Source organism: Bos indicus, chromosome 3 (genome assembly GCF_029378745.1).
Source record: "Bos indicus isolate NIAB-ARS_2022 breed Sahiwal x Tharparkar chromosome 3, NIAB-ARS_B.indTharparkar_mat_pri_1.0, whole genome shotgun sequence".
Classification (NCBI taxonomy): domain Eukaryota; kingdom Metazoa; phylum Chordata; class Mammalia; order Artiodactyla; family Bovidae; genus Bos; species Bos indicus.
The window spans coordinates 1,252,552-1,279,601 of record NC_091762.1 but is presented as its reverse complement, the minus strand read 5'-3'; the positions used below and the strand labels follow the sequence as shown (position 1 = coordinate 1,279,601).

Below are 27,050 nucleotides of genomic sequence, written 5' to 3'. Positions count from 1 at the left end.
CCTTTTAGGACTGGAGGGGTGTCAGCGGAGATTTATTTGGGTGGTTGAGATTCAGAAAAAGGGTTGGGAGAAAATCGCTTAGTTGCCTGTCACATAAAATGAGAACAGAAAAATTACTGGACAGTAAATTTAGAACAAATAAGGAGAAATATTTCTTGGTGTTGTGCAGAGCCAGTGCAGTGGGGGAGAGGATTTGGCCCCTCCCCAGAGATAAGTAATAGGACCACATTTCTTTTTTTTCTTTCTTTTTGATCAGCAGCATGATTTTATGACCAAAGACAAATGTGCTGTGTGTAGTTTGGTCAAAAAAAGGATATTAATCGCCGCACACACCCCGGGGTAGAAAACTTCCCTCCGCCAAGTCCAACTGTGACCATGCTAGGAGAATGGGACTGAGAAAGGCAGTGATAATCCAGAAAGTTCCTTGAAGGGACCCAGGGCCTAATTCAGTTGTGTGGTTAATTAAATGTTTATTGGGCATCTGCTTGATGTCAGGGGATATTGAAATAGAAAGAACCCTGGATTGGGTATCAGGTGGGTTCTATCAATAGCCCTTCCTCTGCCACTAAGTACCTATGTGTTTTTGGGCAAGTCACCTCACCTCTCTGGGCCTCAGTTTCTCCATCTGTAAAATGGTGGGTCATCCTGTCTACCTTAAGGGTGTGGTGAGACTCAAATGAGAGAATGTACTGGTAGGTGTTTTTGTAAATTTCCTCCATAAGGATAACATGTCTAGCATTTGAGTAGGGTCTTCTGAGTCCCTGCTCTTTTAGGGCTTATGTCTTAGCTCTTGAGGCCACACCCAGGTTGGAGGGGCTTCCCTTGAACAGCAGGCAGCTTTCCAAGTTGACAACTCAAAGACAGGAGCCATAGACAGTCCTAGGTTCTGGCTCCTTCCCTGCCTCCCCATCCCCAAGGGAGAGACCCGTTTTCCTCCTTCCCTGAGCATCTTGTTTCTGTCCCCACCACATTCAGTCCCTAAGAGAGGTATTCAGTGGGGTTATTTGGTGGCTGTTTTCCTAAACAACAGGAGAACCTGTGTTATTTCACGCTTCCCATCCTCTGCCCCAGATCCACAGCACCCAAGAGAACCCCAGAATTTACACAAGTACCCAGATACTGATTAAGGGTTCTCATTCTCAATCCCGGTTGCATGTTAGAATCAGCCTGGGGTCCACTCTGACCCCAGGTTCTCATTTAATTGTCTGGGGTAGGGACTAGGCGTGAGCATGGGCCAGCGCACAGCAGAGCCGAGATTCAGAGCTGCAGTGTCCCTCAGGCACAGCCTTTCTCAGCAATACAGCTATGCCCTACCACAAGTATAAATTTCACTGCCAAAAAGAGACAAAAAACAAAAGCAAAGCCTCAGTCTTTTATGTGCACTGCAATTTTTGTGTACTTCTCAACAGTGTATTATTGAACTTCTCTAAGCCTCAGTTTCCTCATCCATAACACAGGATAATAATATTAACTGTCTCATTAGGTAATGGTGAGGCTTAATTATCTCAATAAAATAATTAATGCCTGGCATGTATTAATAATAAGTGCTCCATATATCAGCTATTGTTATCACCATGATTTGTTTTTTCCTAAATCACCACCAATATATTTATTTGAGGGAGAAAGGGTCAAATCATGTCAATAACTTTTAAACCAGATAGGATTAGGGACGCTGATCTGCCTAACTTCTGGGTGTTCACAACTGCACAGGTAACCAGAGCATGTTGAGGCGACACCAATTAAACCAAAGAGCACTTGATGGGAGGATGCATTCTGAGCAGTCATGTGATTTCCCATTCAGAAGGTGCTACCTTCATATCAGAAAAGTGGTGCTGAGGAAAATGAAGACAGAACCTCCTAGAACCCAGTATCCTCTTAGCACAGGCCAAGACATGATAGTGACCTGGTGAAAAAGAATCTCACCCTATTTGCAGAGCAAAAGAGCAATGCTCCCAGCTGAGCTGCAAAGTGAAAGCTGGGGGTAGAATCTGACCCCGTGATCCTTTCCCCTCCAATCTGGGCCTCCGCAAACCACTCTGATCCCCTGCACAAGGCAGACTCAGCAAATCTGGGAAGTCAGGAGGATTCTTCCCAGTTCCCCAACCCCAATCCACTGTATCCAGGTCCCAGGGCACAGGGCCAGCCTCTCTGGACCCCCACTTCTGGATGGACACATGACAAGCAGGGGACAGAAGCCCAGCTGGGCTAGGACCCGTCTGAGTGCTGCTAGGCTGCTGTTACCCTATAGGCGCTCCAGAATCAGGCCTCACCCAAAGTGGTCAGGCTGAGACAGAGCAGTTATTTAGGTCATTCCAGTTGCTCCAGGGCAAAACACAACCTGGCAAAAAGGAAGCCTGGAGCTTCAGAAGAGCTGACCCTGAACCTTCAAGTACTTCCTGCAGTGGATCCGGGATTAGAACACAGGGAGCAAGGGGGACCCAGTCTGTGACCTGCGGTTGTTCACCACCATGAGATTGCCTGCCCGCAGGCTCACTCCAACCCTCATCACAAACTTGGTGCGGGTCCAGATGCTCAGGGTCAGCCTGAACTGGGAGCCTGGATTCTAGGTGTTGCCCAGCCTCCCTTTGTCGTCCATCCGGTAGGCACTGGAGAAGTGGGCCACAGCATGATAAACTGGAGTCTTCCTGCCAGGTAGCACGCGTGAAATGAAAATAAAAATTGCATGAGCTTTGCTAAAAGAGCTCTCTAAAACTGAGCCAGGAAACCATTAAGAAAGCATGACTTGTGAACATCTCAGCCTGTGTGGAATCTGATCTTTTGACCCAGTGATGTCACCCAGAATACCTGCCAGAAATTCAAGATACTTACTAGACCCTTACCTTAAAATAACTCATGACGATCTATCTACTTATGGAACCCACACTCCAAAACAACTTGTGATTCCTTAAGGACAAATATTTTCCACCTCATGTTAGAGCCAACCACAGTTCTCAGCAGGCAACTCTTAACAGCTTCGTGGCTTTTTGTCTTCATAAACCCCAGATGCTTTCTCTTCCTTGGAACACTCTTTCAGGGTTACCTGAATCTGCGTCTCCTGAACTGCAGTACTCAAGACCCCAACCAACAATGACAACAAAATAAAGATTCCAGATAAACTCTTTGCCTATTTGTAGGCTCCTGCATGATCGGATGCCTGGAACAGGCCCCGTGGGACCTCCAGAGGTCCAGAGGAGGCTCCAGGCGAACCAGGCCTTGTTGGGGAGGGAGACACAATGTGAAATGTTCACAAGCTGCTGTGACTAAGTTTCAAAAGCCAGCAAACAGTAAGAGCTGTGAATTCAGAGCTAGGCAAAAGCTCTGTGTCCTGCAACCAAAGGTGAGGTGCACCTACAGCAGAGAGGTGTGTCTCTCCACATGTTTCATCTAAAAATGGTATGAGTCTTATTAGTGAAAGTGAGCTCGGCCATCTCTATACACCCTTTGGTCATCTTCATAAAGGCCCAGAGTGTGGAAGTTTCATGGCACTGACCATTAACAGAAAGATTCTGGGTCCCCAAAGGCAGCCTGGAGGCACTAGAGTCTGGTTTTTCTGGACAAGATGTATTTGAATTGTGTTGTTTGTCTGTCTCCCAGGCAGACTATGAGCTTTCCTAAACAGACTGAACAGGATTTATTAACCTGGTCCTTCTGTAGCCCAAATCTACAGACACACACTGATGCCCATCTCCCCCCTCCAGCAAATCCTTTTTAGAAGCAGGGCATCTGTCAAACTCCATCGCATCCAATTGGCAAGGATACTTCCCATTTGAATCCCAACATGCACTTTTAAAATGACTTCCTGTACCTGATCAAGTTTGATTCTCATGAGAGCCCAGAAGGTGAGCAAGAGGCTATTGCTAGATGCAATTCACTCATCGATAGACTGAGACCAGAGGAGTAGAGTACTTTTCCTGAGGACACCTGCAGGTTAGAGCCGAGCTGGATGGGATACTGAGTCCCCGATTCCAGGTACTCGTCTAACCTCTCTGCCTTAGATGCACCTCACCTTTGGCTGCAGGACATAGAACTTTCACTAAGCTCTGAATTCACAGCTGTTACTGTTTGCTGTCTTTTGACACTTAGTCACAGCAGCTTGTGAACTTTTCACATTGTGTCTCCCTCCCCAACAAGGCCTGGAAAGCACAGATAATGCCTTTTGATTTCACTTGCTTATTTCCCCTCCTCACCTAGCACATATGAGGCCACTTAAGAGGAAAGAACATGAGCCTTAGAGCCAGAAAGCTTAAGATTTAAATTCTGAATCTGCTTCTTACTAGCTTTGTGGTTTGGGACAGCTTTCTTAACCACGCTGAGCTTCAATTCCTCTATCTGCAAAAGGGGTTTATTAAGTCTGACTTCACAGGGGAGTTATGCAAATGAAATGAGATACCAGTGTGTGGGGAAGTGCCCTGTCTGGTGGCGCGTGCTGGATCCAGGGTCTCAGGTGAACTTCTCCACCATGATAAAGGCTCTGAAGGTACAAGCAGCAGCAGGAGTAGACCAGGGCTCCCCACTCCTTCATGCCAAAAAAAACCTGGGCAGTTTCCCCACCTCAAGATGGAGCAACCCCTCTTTCAGTGTATATGAGGATAAAACCAGACAATGCATATATGGAAAATGCCTGGTGTACAGCAGGAGCTCAATAGTGGGTGGACAGCCTGAGAACTCCTGGCTTCACCAGATGGTGACAAGCTAACTTACATGTGCACTATGTTCAGCTTAGCCCTTGAGTTATCTGGTTTAATCCTCAGAACAACTCTGTATGATACAGGAGGAATGATGCCACTTCTATTCAGACGAGGAAATTGAGTCTCAGAAAGATCACTCAGCTAAAGAGTTCCCAAGTTTTATCTGATGCAAAGTCTCTCCACTGTATCTGGATGCTTCTGGAGTTTTCTCTTCTAGAGAGCTTCCCACCTTTTATAAGAATTTCTTCTCTGATACCCCCAGCCTCTGCTTGAATATCTCAGGTGACAGAAAGCTCACCACCCATCAATTACTTGTGGAGAGCTCAAATTTTCAGAGCTTTTAAAAATTAGCTTTGGTCCTAGATCTGCTTCCAAAAGCACAAAGAACACAAATTCTCCCACATCTAGAGGGACTGTAAAATCCCGCCCATGTCCAGCTTGTCTCCCCCTTAATAAGAAGCACTTTAACATCACAGCAAGAACAAAGCCTCTGAAGGCAGACAACTTGAGTCTGAATCCTGGCTCTGCTGTTTAACTAGCTGTATGAATATGGGATAATCATAGCTACCTCCCAGGGTGTGTGGGGTAAGTGCGATGGGCTGGTGAGCTCTCGGTACGTAGGACCTAATGGTATTGATTCTACTAGCCTACAGTTCAGGTAGGAGCAGACAGCTCCCAAGCCTCCTGAACTCCTTTTGCCACTCCAACCTTGAGCTCAGGGTCTGGCTGCTGCCCAGCTGCACCTCCAGACTCAGATGCAACTGGGGATGACATTGCAGGCTAAGAATTTAGAAAACAGGAAGTCATGTGTGTTCAGGAAGGCAGTGGCAGCAGTCATGGGGTGCCTGTGCTGGGTGTGATGCCCAGCCCGTCCACCGCAGCACCTCAGGCATCCAGACCTCCCCCTCCGGGGAGTGGCTCTTTCATTGAGCAACTAACTTTCACTGCAGCAGGGAAAACCTAGGCTAGACTCACAGGATGATAGCTATAACCACTTTTGTGCTAGGAAGCACGTGTGAGTTTTCCCATTTGATGACTTTACAGCTGGGGAAACTGAGACTCAGAGATGTTTAATAACTTGCCTGCGGTCTAGAGCCAGGGTTAAACCTAGATCTATCTGAATCCATAATCCAGACACCATGTGGTCCAGAGTCCTAACCACCAGTTGGTATTACCGTTGGACGACTTACTGGTCTTCAGGGATGGGGAGAAAGGATCCTCACCAGGCTTTGGAGACCTTCTTTTTCAGAGGATCCAGTAGGTGACATCCTAACTTCACAAATGGCCTTCTTTCTTTGAGAAGGCAGAGGGCTGAAAGGCCTACGGGATTAACAGCTATAGCTGGCCTACTATGAAATGTGAGACCAGCGCCCACGCTGGCCAGCGCCTAGAGAGGCTGATCCATTTGGGAACATCCTAACCAACTTGACGTACATCATTTATTAGTACCAGATAATTTTTAAAAATTTTCTTTTCTATTGGAGTATAGTTGATCAGTAATCCAGCTCTAGTTTAAATTGTATTTACTTTTGTGTTGTTGGCTGTGCTGGGTGTCCGTCGCTCTGTGGGCTTTCTCTGGTGGTGAGCGGGGGCTAATTGCGGCATGCAGGCTTCTCGTTGCAGTGGCTTCTCTTGCTGCAGAGCACAGGCTCCAGCAGATGTGGCACATGGGCTCAGCGGTGGTGGTGCTCGGGCTTAGTTGTCCTGCGGTACATGAAATCTTCCGGAACCAGAGATTGAAAAAATGTCCCCTGCATTGGCAGGTGGATTCTTAACCGTCAGACCAACTTTGTTTCCGTTAAGGGCTGAATTCAGTTCAGTTCAGTCACTAAGTCGTGTCCGACTCTTTGCGACCCCATGAATCGCAGCACGCCAGGCCTCCCTGTCCATCACCAACTCCCAGAGTCCACCCAAACCCATGTCCATCGAGTTGGTGATGCCATCCAACCATCTCATCCTCTGTCGTCCCCTTCTCCTCCTGCCCCCAATCTTTCCCAGAATCGGGGTCTTTTCAAATGAGTCAGCTCTTCTCATCAGGTGGCCAAAGTATTGGAGCTTCAGCTTCAACATCAGACCTTCCAATGAACACCCTCAAAATTCATATGTCCTAACTCCCAGTACCTCAGAATGTGAGTGTATTGGAGGTAGGCAGCCAGCATAATTTCTGACTTCTGAGAAACTGTAAGGAAGGAGCATATTGCATGTAAGCAAGAACCTAGCACAGTGCCTGACACATAGTAGGTACTCAAAACACCACGATAGGCCATTGTTATTAGGAGATGCAGGCATGGTGCTAGGCAGTGAGGAGCAAGCAAAAACACAAATAAATGGCTTCACCGTCATGCAGGGAGGCGAGAAAGTAAACAGATCTTCCCACCAAGAGAGACGCACGGGACGCTGAGGACAGCCAAGGGAGATGGCGCCCGTGCTCATCAGCGCTCTGGGAGGAAAGCAATGACAGATCGTGACCGCCCTTGGTAAGCAGAATCCACATTTCAGCTCTCTCCATTTATTACACCTTCCCAGTGGCCCCTCAAGGCCAGCAGACAAGTATCTCATTTTAGTGGACAGCACTTACTCTGCGCCAGGCAGTTATAAACAAGTTATATATGCACATGTATATATATATATATATATACACACACACAGAAAGTGCAGTATCTGTGTATATGTGTATATATATCTACATGTTTTACTGCTATTGTTTAGTCGCTAAGTCATATCCGACCCTTTTGCAACCCCATGAACTGTAAGCTGGACAGATCTTACTTGCTCCACTTTGCAGATAGAGTCTGAAGGTCAGGGAGGTGAAGTGACTCCTGAGGTACCGTGGTGCATGTCGCAGGGCCAGGAGGAAGCCTGGAGGAGAGGCCAGGTCTTGCCAGGCCTTTGTTCTTTCACACATAGCCCACAGCCCTCACAGTATGCTCTTAAACATTAGCACCATTTAAAAGAAATCTGCTCTAGAACAAAACCCTCATGTAAAAATTCCGGGTGGGATTTTGCCATTTCTTTGAGACTTTCATTTATTCTGTTAGTCTGCAGATAAACCCTCACAGTATGCAGAGATATTAGCACATTTTTACATTTATTGATATTTATTACATCATTATCTGCAGGAGCAAAACAAAAAGACATAGAAGAAGACAAACAATGTAAATGTCCACCAGCTGGAAACCAGATAAATAAATCTCGGTATATTTATGTAAAGCAGTTCAAATAAACAAACACAACAGACAGTTCTGTATGTGCTGCTATGGAAAGATCTTCAAGATACTTAGATTAAAAAGCAAGCTCTGGAATGATGTATACGATATTTATGTATGAACAAGAAAAGGCATATTACATAGCCTGCATATGTGTGCGCATGATCAGTCACTCAGTCACGTCCGACTCTTTGCAAACCCCTGCACTGTGGCCCGCCAGACTTCTCTGTCCAAGGGATTCTCCGGGCAAGAATACTGGAGGGGGTTGTCATTTCCACCTCTAGGGGATCTTCCCGACCCAGGGATCTAACCCTCTGCCCCTGCGTCTCCTGCATTGGCAAGCAGATTCTTATCAGTGAGCCACCTTGGAAGCCCAGATACACATATATGCTGCTACTGCTAAGTCGCTTCAGTCGTGTCTGACTCTGTGCGACCCCATAGACGGCAGCCCGCCAGACTCCCCCGTCCCTGGGATTCTCCAGGCAAGAACACTGGAGTGGATTGCCATTTCCTCCTCCAATGCATGAAAGTGAAAAGTGAAAGTGAAGTCGCTCAGTTGTGTCTGACTCTGTGTGACCCCATGGATTGCAGCCCACCAGGCTCCTCCGTCCATGGGGTTTTCCAGGCGAAAGTACTGGAGTGGGGTGCCATTGCCTTCTGCACATGTATACTTATACATAAAAACGTATCTGGATGGTTTATGTTTAGGATGATGAACAAGTTCTGGAAACATTCGTGATTATGATAAATCTCTCCTTTTAGGACTCTTTAGCTTCTGTAAACACGGCTTATCCTTTTTGGTGTACAAGTTTTGTACACAATTTGTTAAGTATACTCTCTTTGTTTGAGAAGAAACCACTGACCAGGAGAAAATATTTTTGAATCACACGTATGAAAGAGGATTGAGTCCTGAATATATAAAACTCTAATATCCATATGGGAGATGGGGAGGGAAATTGCTCTGTATCGTGTTTGTGATCATGGTTATGTGAATCTATCCAAATCTTACAGCTCATAGAACTACCCACCAAAAATAGTGTATTGTTAATTATTTTACTGTTAAGTCTGCAATTTTAAAAAATTAAAAATTTATGACAGTAAAAAAAAAATTCTAGAAACAGATAGTGGTGATGGTAGACAACATTATGAATGTACTTCATACCACTGAATCATACTCTTAAAAAATGGTTAAATGGTAACTTTATATGACTTATAATTTACCACAATAAAAAAGTATCTATATCTATCTATCTACCTACCTACCTACCTTCCTATATATTTGGATTGCTGGATACACAAAATACATTATTCACAGTAACTCTGGAGAGGAAGGAGTTGAGGGAGAGTTTGGGAAAATCTTACTTATTTTCTACTTTGCACCCTTTTAGGTTCTTTGAAACTTTGTGATAATATATTACATTTATAATATTAACCCAACAAAAACAAATGACATGAACCCTTAAATAAGTCCATGTTTGTGCAGCACAGTTCTAGGCAAGCAGAAAGTGGAGGGAGGGATACAGACTTGTCCATCTAGCAAAGCACCTTGAACTTGACTGTGGCTCAATACATTTCTGGTGATGACTTACTGGGGTTTGGAAGTAATTCAAATATACAGAAACGTTCACTCTAATGGTATTTTAGGAAATTTTAATACCTTTATGCATAAACATAAAAACAATTACTCCTGATGGATAGCACAGTCATAAGTGAAAGTGAAGTCACTCAGTCGTGTCCAACTCTTTGCGACCCCATAGACTGTAGCCTACCAGGCTCCTCTGTCCATGGGATTTTCCAGGCAAGAGTACTGGAGTGGAATGTCATTTCCTTCTCCAGGGGATCTTCCTGACCCAGGAATCAAACCCGGGTCTCCCACATTGCAGGCAGACACTTTACCCTCTAAACTACCAGGAAAGTCCACAGCACAATTATAGTTGCTGTTATTATTATCAGTGCTGCAGAAAAGAGATACCTTCATACTCAAGTTCCTCTTTGCCCTATCCTTGACACAAGCACCAGGCCAGCAGGTGAAAGCAGCTCTGACCCACTGCCCCGCTCCACTCAAGCCACTGCCCCCGGGAATCAGGCACCTAAGAAGCCAAGCAGATTTCGAGGCATCAGGAGCTACGCTACCAGAATAACCCCAGGGAGACCATCAGACCGAAGGGAGCCAGAGAGGCCATCTTTGAAGCCTTCATCTGCCCTCTGGGAAGGCTCCTACTGACTCCAGGCAATTGAGGCTAACTTTTCCCGGCTTGCACACCATCCGTAGCAAAAACCTATATATCTATCTGCTTGACTGATAGCCCCTCCAGCCAAGGAGCTCCCTGAGCCTGGGGCCATGCTTGGTCCGCTGCTATAGGCCCTGTGCTAGGCTCCTTTGGCTACACGGTGGTAGGTTGGGGGCAAGTGGCAGGATGAGGTCTGCCTACCAAGCTTAGCTTCTCCCAGACTGGTCAGAGGAAATGCTATTTTGATTTGAAATTATACATACTTTACGGGGCAGGGTAAATTCTCTGCGATTTTAGAGGCAAACCTGAGCCTTCATGAGGCCAAGTTCACTGTCCCCTATTTGGGGTCCCTCCTGGAAAGGAGATGGAAAAAAGCAGTGGCAGGCTTCTGGAACTTCTCCTGAGGTGGTCGTGCTCACTTACCCCTGGGCCCTGGCCACCCAGCTGTGCCAGGGGTGGGCCCTACCCTCCGCTGTCACAACCCACCAAGTGCATTCAGAGGCTGGGCTCTTCCCTCCAACCACACACACCCAAAGCCCAGGTGTGCAGGACCCCAGCCTAAGGTTACCAACAGAATTCATGAAGAATAGCCCTGCCCCAGAGGAAGAGGAGCTTTGGACTGTAAGCGCGCGCACGTGTGTGTGTGTGTGTGTGTGTGTGTGTGTGTGTGTGTGTGTAGGGGATCTTAAGGTCCTTTCCCCCGAGGCCAGGGTGGGCTCTGGGCGCTCACGCCTCTCCGTGCGGTTACTGGGAGCAGCAGCTCCACCCCTGGGCCCACAGCTGTCTCCTAGCTCGAGGTTTCCTGTCGAGCTCAGCCATCCAGGGCCTGGGTTATCACCGGAGATCTCCCTTCTGAACTTGAACTGCTCACACACTCTCAGGCACCCGCCCCCACTTGCGGTCCCTTGCCCCTGAACCGCACCGCCCCCGGCCTCTGCGGGGAAGTCGGCTGGGCTGGGAACGCTCGGGGTGGGGGTGGGGGACAGCTGGATCCGCTCTGGACCTGGGGGCCGGGGCCGCAGGGGCTGTGTCCCGGTCGCCAGGGAGAACTGGCCGAGGGTCAGTTCTCAGTCCCTGAGAGGCAGGGACCCGCCAGGCCCTGCGGGGTGAGGAGGTGGGGAGAGCACGCACAGATCAGGAGACCTGGCTCTGGTCTCCGAGAGCGTTGAGCGCGTGTCCACAGTCCTAAGGCACTGAGGACCGGCCGGGGCCTTCCGGAAGGCCCAGAAGACAGAAAGGCCCTCTGGAGACAGAAGCCTCCCCCACGAAGAGCCTCCAGCCTACAAGCTCTGCCCGCCCTTCTCAGAGATCCAGGAGGAAGCTCAGAGGTCTCTCGGTTCTCACAGTGAGGGGTACTCCAAATGTCAAAAGATGCCGCTGGCAGATTCCATAGCTGCTTTCCCTTTGGAGCCCTGACACAGGGTAAGCAGCCAGGGCTGGATTTTACGCGCCCCTCTGCTGGGGCAGCACTGTGTGGAGCTCTGGGAATCCACAGGTGGACTGCCCCTGTTGGGGTATGTTCTCTCCCACCCAGCCAAGGAGTGAGGGGCCATGTGGGGAGGGGAGGGCCCCAGGAGGCTGCCCTTGTCAGCTTCTCCTGGTTTTTTCCCACATGAGCTAACCTGGTTGCAGGACAGGGTATTATTCTGACGGAGGACAGAAAAAATAATTGAGCTAGCTCCTAGGTGAAGAGGGGTTGTTTTACTCCTCTTGACTGGCAGCGGAGCCAAAGCTCTCAGCAGTGCTTGCCTGTTTGGTCTGGGGCCTGTGTCAGAATCACTCCAGAGTGGCTGAATTAGTCTCTAAAGGAAGATCCAGGGATCTACATTGTAACATGATGCCCTGTGTTCTCTTCTGTGCTTCACTTCAGGCCCTGTTGCCTTCTGGGTTGATTGGGTCTGGAAGATCTAGGAATGCATCCAGCCCCATCTGAGCATTTGTGGACAGGCTGCTCCTTAAAGGAAGGCAACCCCAGGGCTCTCTGTCGTAGACACAGAGCAACCCCACCGGGACCAGTACCCCCACACTCTGTTGCTGTTATCAGAGAAACCCATCTCAGGTTACCTCACATTCCATTGTGCCGGTGTGTGATCTTACATGCACATCATGCTGTCCCTGACATGGCTGCCTGGAGTTCTGCTAACAAGGACAGTCCTGAAATATCTTTTTATCCTTCTGCTGCTGCTGCGGCTAAGTCGCTTCAGTCGTGTCTTGACTCTGTGCGACCCTAGGGACAGCAGCCCACCAGGCTCCTCTGTCCATGGGATTCTCTAGGCAAGAATACTGGAGTGGGTTGCCATTTCCTTCTCCCTTTATCCTTTTAGTTCCAGTTTTTCCACATCCAGTCATTTGCTGAGGACCAGCTTGCTGGCTGCTGGGACCTGCCTGGGTAGCTCTTATATCCACCTGTGTCTTGGGAGATTTTGAACAGCTGGCATGAGATGCCATCCTGGGTGGCGCCAGGAGCTGGGGTGGGCCGCTCACACTGCCCAGCACTCTTAGTGCGGGCCTCTGCTCTGGGCACCAGAGTCACAGCTCCTCTGAGCAGTTTAGGGGCCCTGCTGGTTTGCTCAGGGCTGTGTGGAAATAGGATGGGGAGCCTGGGCACCTTGAAGCCTGCTTTCATCCCTGTTGCAGGATTAGTTGATGAGAGAGAAGAAGTCCAATTTTCCAGGACAGACCAGGACAATCCTCAAAGGAAAAATAATGTGGCAGCCAAAACGGAGCTGGCGTCTCACCCTTGAATATTGCCACTGATTTATCCTGTACGGACAAAGGGCGAAAATCACCTACCAACCCTGGAAGATGAGAAGTGCTGTGAGTTGAAGCGGGGAGCCTGGGAATGTAGGAGCAAGTGTGATCTTGTATATAAACAGGCCCTCAAGAGTTTTCCAGAATGCTGCCCATAGCTCTCCACCCAGATCCTGCCTTTCCCCTTCCCTCTAGTAATCCTTTTCATGCCTTTCTCAGCTCCCTTGTTCCTCTCAGGCTCCCTTTCCAAAAAGCTGCAGCCCACACCAGCTCCCACTGCAGTCATTATTTTTTTAGTACAAAGAGCACTTTGTTACTCTCACTGTGTCTAAAGGATTCTTTTCTACTCAGCTAATGCATGTTACTCAGGGGTAAAGAAAGAGCCTGGCTTCTATTTCTTTTGATTCTACCATGTAGAAAGCCCAGTGGTAGGCATCACCAGGACTCAGTCGTTCCATAATTGCTTGGATGATTAAGAGGCTGATTGATTGATAACTATTAATGCATAAGGATGAGATGGTTGGATAACATCAGCAATTCAATGGACATGAGTTTGAGCAAATTCCAGGAGATAGTGAAGGACAGGGTAGCCTTGCATGCTGCAGTCCATGCCGTCGCAAACAGTTGGACCCAACTGAGCAACTGAACAACAACAATGATGCATAAGACACATGAATTTTGCCCCTACGTTTCAAAGAACCTAGGGTTGGAAGAAGCCTGAGAGACTGTCTTTATGGGAGTCTGGGCTAACACCATTACCTAAGGTGGGTGACCTTAGGGAAACTATTTCACCCTTGCTTTCTTCGCCTCCAAAATAAGGCTGTTCATATAACAATCACTATGGTTCCCTCCAGCTGTGATCCGTGTTCAAGCTAGTCATTAGGGAAAAAACTACTCAAGATTTCTTAATGAGCAGATGTCACGAAGTGTCAGATTTCCAAAGTGCCCTCCCCCTTCTCTGATGTCCTGGCAGGAGCATGAGTAAGTAGGATGGAGTGCCCCTGAGCCCGCAAAGGAGAGAGACTGGCAGGCCTTTCTTCATGAACGGCTTCCAGGCTGTGGACAGCCCCAGGCCCTGCCATGTGGGACTGCCACCCAGGGTCAGCGTCCTCGGCATCCTACTGGCAGCTGAGCAAAGAGCAGGCTGAGTCTCACCCAGAAAGGACGAGACTTCTGTGAGGACCAGTCAGTGGCTTCCAAGAAGACTACTCAGCTCATCCTTCCATTAAACTGTCCAGCTGAAAACTTTTACTCACTTTTCCAGATTCAGATCAAATGTTACCTCCCCTGGGAAAACTGTGCTTCCTTCAAGCAGAACTAATCTCCCTTCAGTGGTCACCTGTTTCTATTCTACGGGGTGCCGGAAAAATCAGGAATCATGAGTTAAACTTATTGTTAAACAGAATTTTAGTTACATTTTTCAAAAAGATAGATTTAATATGTTTTCCTTCAACTTTCAGATACCTGTTCAGGTAAAGTACTTCTAAATTGAAGAAATGTATCCAATTGTTAACCTTGTTTTTCAAAAAGATACAAGAAATACAGTACTTTCTCCGTGTTTCCAAGCCTTTTGGACACTCTGTAGTATATTTCTTGTGCTTTTTTTTTCAACATTGACAACTGCGCTCATTGCTTTAAACTTAGAAGGATTTCCTGATAAGTTGTCGGGAGGTTGAAGTAAATCATATTGAGCACATTGTTTGAAAATGTCATTACCATTTTGTTTAAAAATAAGTTTATGATAATATTTCTGACTTATCAGACATTGTAGCTTTTGATACATATTCACTAAAGATTTGTGGAGAAGGCAATGGCACCCCACTCCAGTACTCTTGCCTGGGAAATCCCATGGACGGAGGAGCCTGGTAGGCTACAGTCCATGGGGTCACTAAGAGTCAGACACGACCTTTTACTTTTCACTTTCATGCACTGGAGGAGGAAATGGCAACCCACTCCAGTGTTCTTGCCTGGAGAATCCCAGGGACAGGAGAGCCTGGTGGGCTGCCGTCTATGGGGTCGCACAGAGTTGGACACAACTGAAGCGACTTAGCAGCAGCAGCATTAAAGATTTGATGACAGGTCTGTCTTAAAAATTAAACTGCACAAGAATATATTTTATTCTTCTTTATATTTCTTTCTCTGCAGTTCCTAGCTAATGCCTGCACAAAGTAAGCGATCCGAAGTGTGTGATGAAGAAATAAATGATAAATTCCGCCTGGATTCACCCCTACCCTTGCTCTCAAGCTGAGCCCAGAGTGGGCTGCCTCTCTCAATTCTGTGTTTTCAACTCTCTGTCCTAAATCTCCGAAAGCTTGACAAGAAGAAATAAGATTATTTTATGTCTTTATGTCTCAGATGTTCAAAAGAAATGTGAGTGGGTGTGTGTAGCAGTGTGCAAGAAAAGCCCAGCTTCTTAGCTCGGGGAGAGTTATTTCTGAGTTCCTGAGGTTGGGAGCTGGGTGGGCGCTAGGGTCACCCGAGGGAAGGGCAGGTGCATTCCCAAGCCTTTCATGCAGGCTCTGTGTGGGGAGTGGTGGAGCGGGGAGCTGACTGACTGAAGCCCAGCCAGAGCTGGAAGGCTTTCCTGGAGGTGTGTTTGTCAGTTTGGCAACCCTTGTGCGCCGAGCCCACGCCCCGTGAGCACTCGCCTGTGACGTACTTCATTCTCATGGATCAAAGGCCCTGCAAAGCCTGATGCCCCTGCAGCTGCTGGGGACGTGGGCGATTGTGGGCTGAGAGTCAGCCTGCCGGCCTGCCACCTCTGATCACGGCTGTCTCCCATGAGAGGGAATTCACCCCACAGCTTCCAAACCAGCCTCCACCCTCCCTTTTCTCTGGTGGAGGCAACGTGGGACAGGGGGGAGCCTGGCATGTCACCTCCTCTCTTGCTATCTCAATTACCCCATAATTTGGGTTCTCAGGATGTCTCACCAGGACAACCAGAAATCAATGAGGTCTTCTACCAGAGCCCGGGACACTTGCAGCACCCTGTGACCACTCATATTTAATTCTCAGTCTAGATTTATAAGCAGGCTTCCTGAATGACTCAGATGGTAAAGAATCTGCTTGCAATGTGGAAGATCAGGGTTCATTCCCTGAATCAGGAAAATTCCCTGGAGAGAGAAATGGCTACCCACTCCTGTATCTTGCATGGAGAATCCCATGGAGAGAGGAGCCTGGGGTTGCAAGAATCAGACACGACTGAGCGACTGACACTAGATTCATAAGCATGTACACAGAGGTGCAGATATCACTATAGAGAAGTACAGGAAGAAAATTCGTAAAAGTATTCACAGTGCTTTCACTTCTGGTTTTTGAAATTACAGATGATTTCAGTATTTTTTATGCCTTTTCCAATCTACAGTATATTATATAAGAATATAGAGTTTTTAAATAAGAAAGAAAGTGAAAGTGAAGTCGCTCAGTCGTGCCCGACTCTTTGCGACCCCATGGATAGTAGCCTGCCCCAAGCTCCTCCATCCATGGGATTTTCAAAGCAGGAGTACTGGAGTGGGTTGCCATTTCCTTCTCCAGGGAATCTTCCCAACCCAGGGATTGAACCCAGGTCTGTCACATTGTAGACAGATGCTTTACCATCTGAGCCAATAAGAGACGATAGTAAAATATATTTTTAATGCCTTTTGTTAGCCTTCTCCACTCCTTAGATGTGCTTTAGATCAATGAATAGCTAAATTACTCCGCATTCTTCACATACATATGTAGACAGGAGGTAGGTAGCTGATGGGACGCTGGAGTGAAAGGCTGGTTCCAGTCAATTCACAGAGCAGTAGAAGCCCGCAGTAGAAGCCGTGGGACATTTAACATGGTGTAAGTCACACAGGACTTGCCGCCATCACAGACCCGTCAGTGCTGACCTGTCCTCTCCCCGCCTGGCTCTCTTCAAGCCCAAGAGGCAGATGGAAACTGCCCGCCAGTGCTATTCAGGGACTGGCATTCCCCTCTCGCAGCCCAGGACAAGGACCAGGCTGGGGCTTGGGGTTGCTCTTGGGTCACAGGTCAACTTTCCTGGAATCCCTCTCAAAACACAGCTCACAGGGGAGGCCCTGAGTCTGGCCCTGAAGCTGGACCGGTGTGGTTTAGGGAACAAAACCTGAGCCATGGGGCGGGAAGCTAGAAAAAATGATGTCCCTTGGGTATCCCAACAGGCAGATGGTTCGACCTGGATCAGGACCTAGGTGTGTCTGCAGGTATGAATGACTGTGTCTACACACGTAAGAACCCATGAGAGAGGGCACGCCCTGTGTCTCAGAAGTGTCTAAAGCAGGAAAGGTGGTTAAGTATTCCTTTGGGCTGGAGGCAATCCCTGGCAGGAGAGGTTTGACAGAACACTCTAGGCTCATTTACAGAGAAGAGGCACCCGGGCTGTTCCCCAGCATGGCTTCTCTCTGTGAGAAGAGTGCGACAGCAAGGAGAAGCCAGACCAAGCCTGTCACTCCTGGAAAGGGCCCTCCTTGGTTGAGGGGCTGCAGCCCCTCCAGCCTCGCTCCTGTCTCCCCTCCCGCGTCAGCCTGTCTTCAGGCTCGTGCGGCTCCTCCCTCTGCGTTTTCTCTCAAGGGTCTCCTCCCCCCACTCCCCTCAGTTCCCCCCTTTGAGTTTTCTGTCGCCCACCTCTACCCCACCTCTCGTCTGTCACCAGATGGCCCCTTCCTGAGGTGGCGTCAGTCCCTGTCACCTCACACAGACTTGGCTGACATGCTGCTAGCAGCCCTGGCCCTAAGAACTTGGGGACGCTCCTTTGGGTTGATCCAACTTTCTGGAGGATGGACAGTCACCCGGCCATCCTGGCGACCCTTCCTCACATCTGTATGTGGCTTTCCTGTGTGACCACTGAGCATTAACTGCTCTGGGCTGGTTAGCATAGAAGTCACACTGTCCACTCTGGTTCAGGAATCATCCAGGGAATTGCAGTCAAGACTGCAGTGTATCCTATGACCAGGGGCAGCAAATCCTTCTTAATCTCCAGACAGGCCAGGTACAGACAGCAAACTCAGAAACCCACAGTCCTATCGGCTATCCTTTGTATTAGCACACCAGGATGCGCCCAATTAGTACTACTCATCCCTGCCTCCCATCTGACTTCACATGTCTAAAACCCTGGAAGCAGAGACCAGAAAAAGTCATCATTTTTTTTTTTTTTTTTTTTTTTGTAAGGAGAAGGGGGAAGGGAGGGTAGCACACATTCACTTATTCACCAAAAAAAAAAAAAAAAAGATCTTTCATGGAGATAGTCTGCTGGGATATTTAGAATCTAGGATTGTAACTTGGCATCTCTTTTCTCTTGATCCTGCATTTTAGCCTCCAATTCAGTGGGATCTTGAAATTGCACTAATCATTGTTGAACATTAAGTTCAAAGAGTCATTATTTTTTGGAACATCAGACATTTAAACTTAAAATTATTGACCCCATTGAAGTGAGTGCTTGAAATTTGATCTGAATCTGCATCAATTTATTTCCTAAAATTATTAAATTAAGGAGAATGTCACCCTATTGCCTGAGTTTAAACCAGTGATTCATTGCAGCTAAAGAAGTTTCTTTTTCCAGGAATGCTATGTCCTACAAATTAAAGGGGGATGGTCAGAGAAATGGTGAAGAAGAAAAGGTTTGTTCGCCTATTTGTTTGTTTGTAATATTTTGCTTCCTAACTTAAGAAGAAAACCACCCTGGAGATGACCTTATCATTCCATCACCCCTAGAACAACAAAACACCCCCAGAAATCCTGATACTGCTAATAAGGCACATTCCTTTTATAACTGCCTTCAAAAGAATCCCCTGTAGCTGACTACGTTGTATGTTTGGTTATGCACTTTCTCCAGAGCGTATCAATTGTAGCTGATAGCAATTGTCTTTTCACTGGGCAATGATAAAACTGCTTTTACATTCTCTTCCTTTGAGAAGTTTAATTTATAAATGGAAATAATAATAAGTTTATAGTTATTCCCCCCAGCAGGAGCCAGTCTCCTTGGACAAAACCACCCCAAGACTGCAACCACACAGGATGAAGTCAGTTTTTCTGAATTCCCAATTTATGTCAGTTTTTCTGAATTCCCAGTTTATGCATTCTCAGAAGGCAGCTAATTTATTTCCCCAGCATGTACTTGGGCTTTTCACAAACAGCACCAAATACAGAAGCTGTCTCCCTGCTGCATGGGGTGTAAGGGATTCCTAAGTACCCCTGTTCTTCTTCAGCTGAGGAGGAATTTAGCTCCAGATCTTAACTCTAGGGGCGGCTTTCCTTGAGAACAGCTCAGAAATAATCCTGTTAGTAAACTCCCTGGGAGAAGTGCCTGTTAGGACCAGCTGCCTCTTGCTACGGACAAGGGTGCTGTCTCCTGAAGCAGGGCCCAAATACCTTGAACTCCCCAAAGCTGATTTCTCAGCCCCTCATCCCTTTTCTGAAAGCAGAAAGCTGGGCAAGCAGGAAGCTGGGTGAGTGAAGAAGATGGAGAAGAAAGGGAAGAATTTTGCTTGCAGTTTTCTACCTGTAAATCACTGGAGATGGAAGATGACACTGCTGACCCAAAACTTTCATTATCTTTGTTTTAAAAGCAAACATTTTAAAATCAATGTAAGGATAAAGCAAATAGAAAGATTAAGAGAAATACAGTTCCTGGAAAAGTTCAAAGATTGCAATATTTATCTGCAGTGTGTGTTCTGTTTTAAAAAAACGATGCCTATTACTTTAGAGCTACATTGTATTAATTTCTGGAGAAGGAAATGGCAACCCACTCCTGTATTCTGGCCTGAAGAATCCCATGGACAGAGGAGCCTGGCTGGCTGCAGTCCATAGGATCACAAAGAGTCAGACAGGACGGAAGCGACTTAGAGCCCGTGATAATTCATTTTTCTTTTCTCTCTCTCCCTCTGTCCTTCTCTCCCTCCTGCTCTCTCTCTTTCTATCTTTTATTTCCTTTTTAAATTAATATCACTGTCTCCTGCTTTTCTCTTTTCTCCTCTTCTACCTCCCATTTTCAGTCTCCCTTTCCATATATTCCCCCTCCTCCCTCCCTCCATCCATCCCTCCCTTCCTCCTGTCCTTCCTTCCTCCCTTCCCTTCCAAAGACCTGTCGCGAGGTGGAATATGTTTACAAGCCTCATATACAGAGTTCCTGTAAGACTCCCCACTCCCATCTACCACACCAACCTCCTTGGGCTGACCAGCCCCTCCTAACCCGGCAGGTGGTGAGGTCGAAATCTACCAGCAGGCAGAGTCCTCTACTCTTCCTTTCCTCTTCCTGTAGTATTTCTCCAGCTCATTATAGGTGAGCAACAGGGAAGTGATAGCATTGGTTTCCCTGAAATATTTCAGGGAGCATTTTATTTCATAGCGGGAATTATTTATCTAGCCCAGACTGCCAGAAAATTCTGAGCATCTAGTCATTTGGAGGTCATTGATGATTGGTCATGCCCCATCCATATTTCTCTGGCTACAGTTGAAGCAGTTCTTTGAGCAGTCAGCTGGGTAATATTAACTCCCTTTTCTTCTTCTCTGCTAATTTGAGTTCAGATGATACATAGCCAGGCACAAACACACTCCTGACAGCAGTCGCCAGGGAATATTGCTTTTCTGGACTTTGACACCAGCTCCAACTCTGAGTGGAATTTAAGTGATATTTACTGCATAGAAATTCCTCTTTGGAGCCCAACTCTTCTGGCTTAGCCTGCTGACAACACATTAGATTTATTCTGGCATCAGCCGGCCCAAGACTCAAACTTAATTAACTTCACTGGGGGCTCAGGTTGCAGCTTTGGGGTTTGTGGCTCAGCACAGATCTCACGATTGGTACCAATCATGGCATTTAGAGAACCTCAAATCAAACAAATTCACAAAGAAAAAAACCCGCCTTCTTCACACTTTTCTGACCATTTGCCAGGTTCACTTTGACCTCCTTTAGGGAAAAAAAATCAGTTTGTCTTCGGACTGATACAAAGTGCTACGTGATTTTGTGCATTAAAGTTCATCTTTATGTTGTACTACTTTAGACTTGTTTTAATGTTAGAATTTGGAACTAATGGTTTGGGGAAATTTTTCATTTAGTGATGACCTGCAAAATAATTATTCCTCTGCTCTGCTTTTTCCCTGAATTTTCAATCCCAACTTTCCCCCTGAGTTTTAAGGGTCACCTGTGTGCTGTGCTTAGTCACTCAGTCATGTCTGACTCATTGTGACCCCATGGACTGAAGCCTGTTAGGCTCCTCTGTCCATGGGGATTCTCCAGGCAAGAATACCAGAGTGTGCCATGCCCTCCTCCAGGAGATCTTCCCAACCCAGGGATCAAAGCTATTGCAGGCAGATTCTTTACCGTGTGAGCCACCAGGGAAGCCCAAGAGTCACCTAAATACTGAAAATAAAGTGTAATTCAGTTTCATTTATAAGAGAAAACATATGTGTATGTATATTTATACATACATATATATATACACACATAGGTACATCCACGTACGCTGAGCAGCAGTTTTAAGGGTGGGGACTGTTAAGTCAAGTGAGTAGTCATTGGGTAGCGTGAGCCTGACAGGCTGGAACACTTTGATTAGCTGGTTAGCATATGAATACAAAGGCATCATAAGACCTGACTCTTGTTCCAAAATTCCAAAATTACTTTCTGCAAAAGGATAGCATCCAGGCCAGAACCCAGAGGTGACTGAAGGTTTGTGATGAATGCTCATCATTGTGGTGCATGCTCGCTTTTTAAAATTTACTGTGGGCTCCAACCTTGCTAACAAAGTTTTGCCATTTGCTCCTGGCCAATTCTGAGGTGAACATTATCTGATTTTCGGCATCCCTTCATGCAAACACAAAGTCATAAAGTCCCCAGTGGAGGGCCTCAACCACAGATCACCTATTTTCCACCTCTGTTTACCACCTGAAAACTCCCACATCCCATTTGGAATGGTCAAAGGACAGGAATTCTATAGGAGAATTTTCCTTTCAAATAATTCTGTTGCATTGGGTTATTAGTGCCTTCCCGCCTGCTTCTCTGCCTTAGTGACTCAGAAGACGGCACTTTGCGGATAAATAGGAATGCAATAAATGTTTACATTCCTTCCCCAGGGATCCTGGAGCTGGTTGGCACTTGCTCTAAATGTCACAAGGAGTAAAGAACCCAGACCTAAGTGTTGGGGGCTGGCTGTTGTGACTAGCCTCTCTATGGGCTTGCCTGGTTTTCAGTCACAGTTTGGGCCTGCCTTGAGGTTCTGCTTTATTCTTATATTTAAGGGTCTGCCTGTGGAGAAGGAAATGGCAACCCACTCCAGTATTCTTGCCAGGAGAAACCCATGGACAGTGGAGCCTAGCGGGCTACACCCCATGGGGTTGCAGAGAGTCAGACATGACTTAGTGATTGGACAAGTGTCTGCCTGTACACCTCCTCAGCACCCTCTGTTCCCACCTCCTAACCCAACTAGATGAAACCCAGCAGAGTCGCTACATCCCAGTGACCTAAGGCCTCTGCCTGCTCGGTTTAATATCCATATGGTACCTCTGTGGGCTATTTCCCACCCTGTACACTTGCTCATTCCAGACATTTGGTAACCAGTCGAAATTGCAGGGGCCGTATTACATGACACAGTTCTCCAATCCCCTTAATCAATTCATAATTGACTTTTAAATCACTGAGGTGCAAAAGCAAATAATAATATCCCCACTGTTCAGTGGCTAATAAATTCTAACTCATGAAAACTGAGGGAGAAGGCTTAGACCATAAACATTAAATATTTATATAGATATCACACCCGCATAGACATATAAAAGCACATACACGTTTTAGACATCACTATTCATTTTTAACTTCTTAGGTGATATCCAATAAGGAAAGATTTCCAGCAGGAGGAAGATTTGTTACCTTGAAATAATTATAAGAAAATATCCCTGTAATATCTGTCCTCCTCTCCCAGTAAAAGAAAAAAGAAAATTCAAAAATGCTGAATTGACAAAATTATTTTTTCTCTATTGTGTGAAAGGTAAGTTAATATCCACCAAGAACTTAGAGTTTCCACACTTGAAAGATGCTCTATAAATACAAAACATCATTATTATTTTTTATTAATAAATAATATATGTTTATATCATTTATTATTGAACAGAATCAACTTTTTCATCTGAACCATTTTTCAAACCTCTCACAGTACAAGCCCATCTGATGGGAGCTCTGACATGAAGCCAAAACACCTCTCACAGACACAGAGAGACTATCAATCAGTTTAATGTAAAGATTCCTCCAAGTCAGCCTCTTAGAAACCCAGCAGGGCTGTCTCAGATCTGCTTTCCTTCAATTAAGTCAAGCGAATTACACAGTGAACACACGTCGCTGGGCTCACACGAGGGAAATGGGTGATCTTTCCACCCTCACTACCCTGCTCCCAAGCAGGAAAAACCGAGGTTACGGAGCCCTCCTCTCTTCCCAGGGCAACCCATTTGGCACAATGGTAAAGCATTTGCCTGCAATACAGGAAATCTGGGTTCACTCCCTAGGTCGGGAAGAAGGGAATGGCCACTCACTCCAGTATTCTTGCCTGGAGAATTCTATGGACAGAGGAGCTTCGTAGGCTGCAGTCTGTGGGGTCACAAGGAGCAACCGTCACTTCACTTCCAACCTCTTCTCACCTCCCACCTCCCCTGCCAGCCCTGACATGACAGTTGTGTCCACCTTTTGCAACCCTGTCGACCGTAGTCCGCCAGGTTCCTCTGTTCATGGAATTTTCCAGGCAAGAATACTGGAGTGGGTTGCCATTTCCTACTTCAGGGGATCTTCCCAGTTTAAAGATCAAACCCACGTATCGTGCATCTCCTGCATTAGCAGGCAGATTCTTCACCATTGCACCACCTAGGAAGCCCTGCGTTCTGCTTATTGTAACCAACAAATCTGTAACAGCTAATACCCCCATTCCTGGTCAACTGGTCTCTCCTAGACAGAGCTCCTTCACTTCACTGATCCACTGTGAATGACGGGGATTAAAAATAAAATATTCTCTTTCTTCCAAGCAGTGGAAGGAAGCCGCTCTCTCAAGCACATAAAGGAAGTAAACTGCACTCAAAAACGGAAGTTTCTAAAACTAGAAATAAGTGATCTGCTTTTAAAATAAATCTCTTTTTAAATTGGCAAGCAGGATTTATTCATTTGCAGAGTTGAATCCACTTGAATAATCCAAATGTGCTGGCTCTAAACAAAGGCCCATCAGACTAATCTGTTTAATTGGAAAATGGAGACATACGATTTTCAGTTGTACAATTCAGTTGCACATTTACTCAAGAGGATTCACTGAAGAAGGGGATCGACTCTCAGTCTGGCCTCCAGTACTGGCTGACTTCCCAGAGTGCTGAAGTGGCTACTGTTGATGATGACACAATTAAGATGGTCCTCAGCATTGTATCAGCGTTTTTTAATCTGGCGTTTTTTTGTTAGCCAAACATAATTTTATTCTCAAGAATGATGCCATTACTGGAGAACTGGGCCTGAAAAACGAGGGAGGTGAAGGAAAGGGTACAGGCAAATGATCTGAGGTTTTAGAATAAATCAGTCCCTGGAGTTCATTTGCTTGTTCCTAGTCATTGCAGAAACGTTTCTAAGAGCCTGCTGTGGGCACCGTGGTGGTCACCCGGGCACTGCTGCTTTTGCTGATGCCTCCCAGATGTCTTGGAGAGAATAAGGGTCTTCTCTAATCTGCTTAAACTCACTCCTTTTGTGATCTTATCATTCATTCTCAGGGCATTAAAATCCCACCCATGTGCTGTTGACTCGAGCATTTGTATCTGTAACACTGACTCTCCCCTGAAATCCAGACTTGAACATCCATTTGGAGATCTAATGAACAGTTAGTTCAGCTCTAATAGGACCTTGTGCCCCAAACCTGCTCTTTCTCTGGTAATTGAGTAAGTGTTAGGATGAATTTGATTTTTCAATTCAAAAGTGAAATATTTATTTTTATATTCTTTATAACTTTTCTGGTAACAGGAGTAGAAATGTTAAGTATAGGAAAATTAGAAAATATAGAATAGGATGAAAAAGAAAATAAAAATTACCCATCACTCTATCACTCAAACATAATCACTGTTAACATATTGCAATATTTTTAAAGGCTTATTCTAAGGTATTTTTTCAAAACCTTAGGGGTTTTGTTTGATTCTACTTAGGATTATGTTTTTAGTTTGTTTTTTTTTTTTTTTTACTATTTTTGCTATATACAATTATTTAGCCACTCTGCCTATTATTAGAAATTAGGTTATTGTTGATATGTATTATAAATAGTGTTGTAGATGATAAATAAATAAATAAAAATTCCTCTGATTACATCTTAAGAAATAAATTAAGACACAGGAAAATGCAGCCAACAAGAATACATTTTTTGGAGCTCTTTAAACTTAGGATTGAATTACTTTTCAGAAAGATGGTGAGAGTTTACCCTGAGCAGTTTTTGAAAGGCTCCAATTTACTGTAGTCTCACCGACCCTGGGTATTATCATTAAGCAAACAAAAACCGAAACAGCCTACCCGTAAGGAAAAAACCAACTCTAATTTTACATTCTGCATTTCTTTGATTATTAGTAGTGTTGAATATCTTTTCATGCATTTTCTTTGTGTGTGCCTCTCATTTTATGACTTGTGAGATGATGACTTTTGCTTGCTTGCTTTTGTTTTTTGTTTTTTTCCGATGTGCTTTCTTTCGTGTTAGCCGCTCAGTCGTGTCCGACTCTGCAACCCCATGGACTGTGGCCCGCCAGGCTTCTCTGTCCATGGAATTCTCCAGGCAAGAATACTAGAATGGGTTGCCATTCCCTTCTCCAGGGGGGTCTTCCCAACCAAGGGACTGAATCCAGGTCTCCCACATTGCAGGCAGATTCTTTACCATCTTAGCTGCTGGGGTTTCTTGATTTGTTTCAAAAAGTATGTCACATACTGGGGATAGTCACAGTTTTCCCATGATACTCATTACAAATATTTTTCCACTTTGTCATCTACTTTTCATCTTGTGTCTTTCACACATATAAATTGCAATTTAAATCACCAATTTTTTTGCTTTTAGTCATATGCTTAGAAAAGATTTCTTCATTTTGAGATCAAATATATTTTCACTTATATTTTCCTGAAAGTACTATTTTCAATGCTATTCTGAGAAACACTCACAATAAAAAACTTAGGAAGTGTTCTACGCAGCAGCTCAGGTTGGCAGAATTATACCTCTTACTAAGTGTGGCTGTACTCATTATACACTCAGTGTGTATACAAGGCGAAAAGCAAGTCTAACAAAACTGACTTGCATCTGTTGAGATGCAGCAAAATTAAGGAAAAATTGTGGGTTTATATAAAGGAGGCAGTAACAATATAGCCAAGATCACTGTTTTACATCCGGATTAGAAAAGATGCAACTGTACTTCTACTAGGATTTTGCTGCCATTAAAATTGGGTCCTCACAATTTTACTCTTATTCACTCCAAATTAACTTTTATATTTAATTCGTCATTTTTTAAATTAAAAATCAAAGGAGGCAGAGGTGTGTGTAGGAAATGTTTTAAATACATATTTGTAAATGAGACTGCTGCCCATCTCGTGTCTCATCATGCCACTCCCATATACTACAGCTGCTAGGCAGGCTCGGGTGGCCCCCTAGGCTAAAACTTCCCTGTCCTACTGGCCTGGTTCACACCCTGTGCAGCCTGGCACACAGGGTTGTGGACACATATTGATACTTACAAACCCTCATCTCTGGACCCTGCTGTCTGGCCTCCCTGGCAAGTCTGCCTATGAGGCCTTTAGCCTACAGTCCAAATACTCTATAGATCAAGCTTGCAAAGTTGGATTCCTCAGGTGTTTTCTTAAGTTGTTTTCTTTTTTTTTTTTTCTTTTAAATTTTATTTTATTTTTAAACTTTACATAATTGTATTAGTTTTTCCAAATATCAAAATGAATCTGCCACAGGCTGTTGTTTTTTTAAGTTGCACACACATACACACACACCCATAGTCTTACAGAGAAATCTATTCTGAGACCTCTACTTGAAACACAATATTTCCATATCAGACTCGCTAATAGAGTCTCCGGGTAGTTCTGCCCTCTGAAATGACCAGCCTCCCCGGGAGCCTCCACCCACTACCCCCAGGAGAAGCCTGGCTTCTTCCTCCCTAGGCTAGTCACTCTGGGTCTTTCTATCATGCAACTT

At 45.7% G+C, this 27,050-nt stretch overlaps 1 protein-coding gene across 9 annotated transcripts in view; it reads right to left on the bottom strand.

Annotated features, from left to right (window-relative positions):
* CD247 (CD247 molecule) overlaps positions 1-27,050 on the bottom strand; it is an 83,910-nt gene that overhangs the window by 8,311 nt on the left and 48,549 nt on the right. For 3 of the 9 annotated variants that reach the window (XM_070782415.1, XM_070782418.1, XM_070782428.1), the window contains exon 1: positions 6,216-7,322. The exons of 1 other annotated variant lie outside the window; for it this stretch is intronic. In XM_070782415.1, the coding sequence (XP_070638516.1) occupies positions 6,216-6,357 (142 nt within the window). In that variant the 5' untranslated portion in view covers positions 6,358-7,322. Of the gene's footprint in view, positions 1-6,215; positions 17,454-27,050 lie in introns of those variants that run through there. 5 more of the 9 variants (XR_011564799.1, XR_011564798.1, XM_070782436.1 and 2 more) reach the window with 5 other exon arrangements.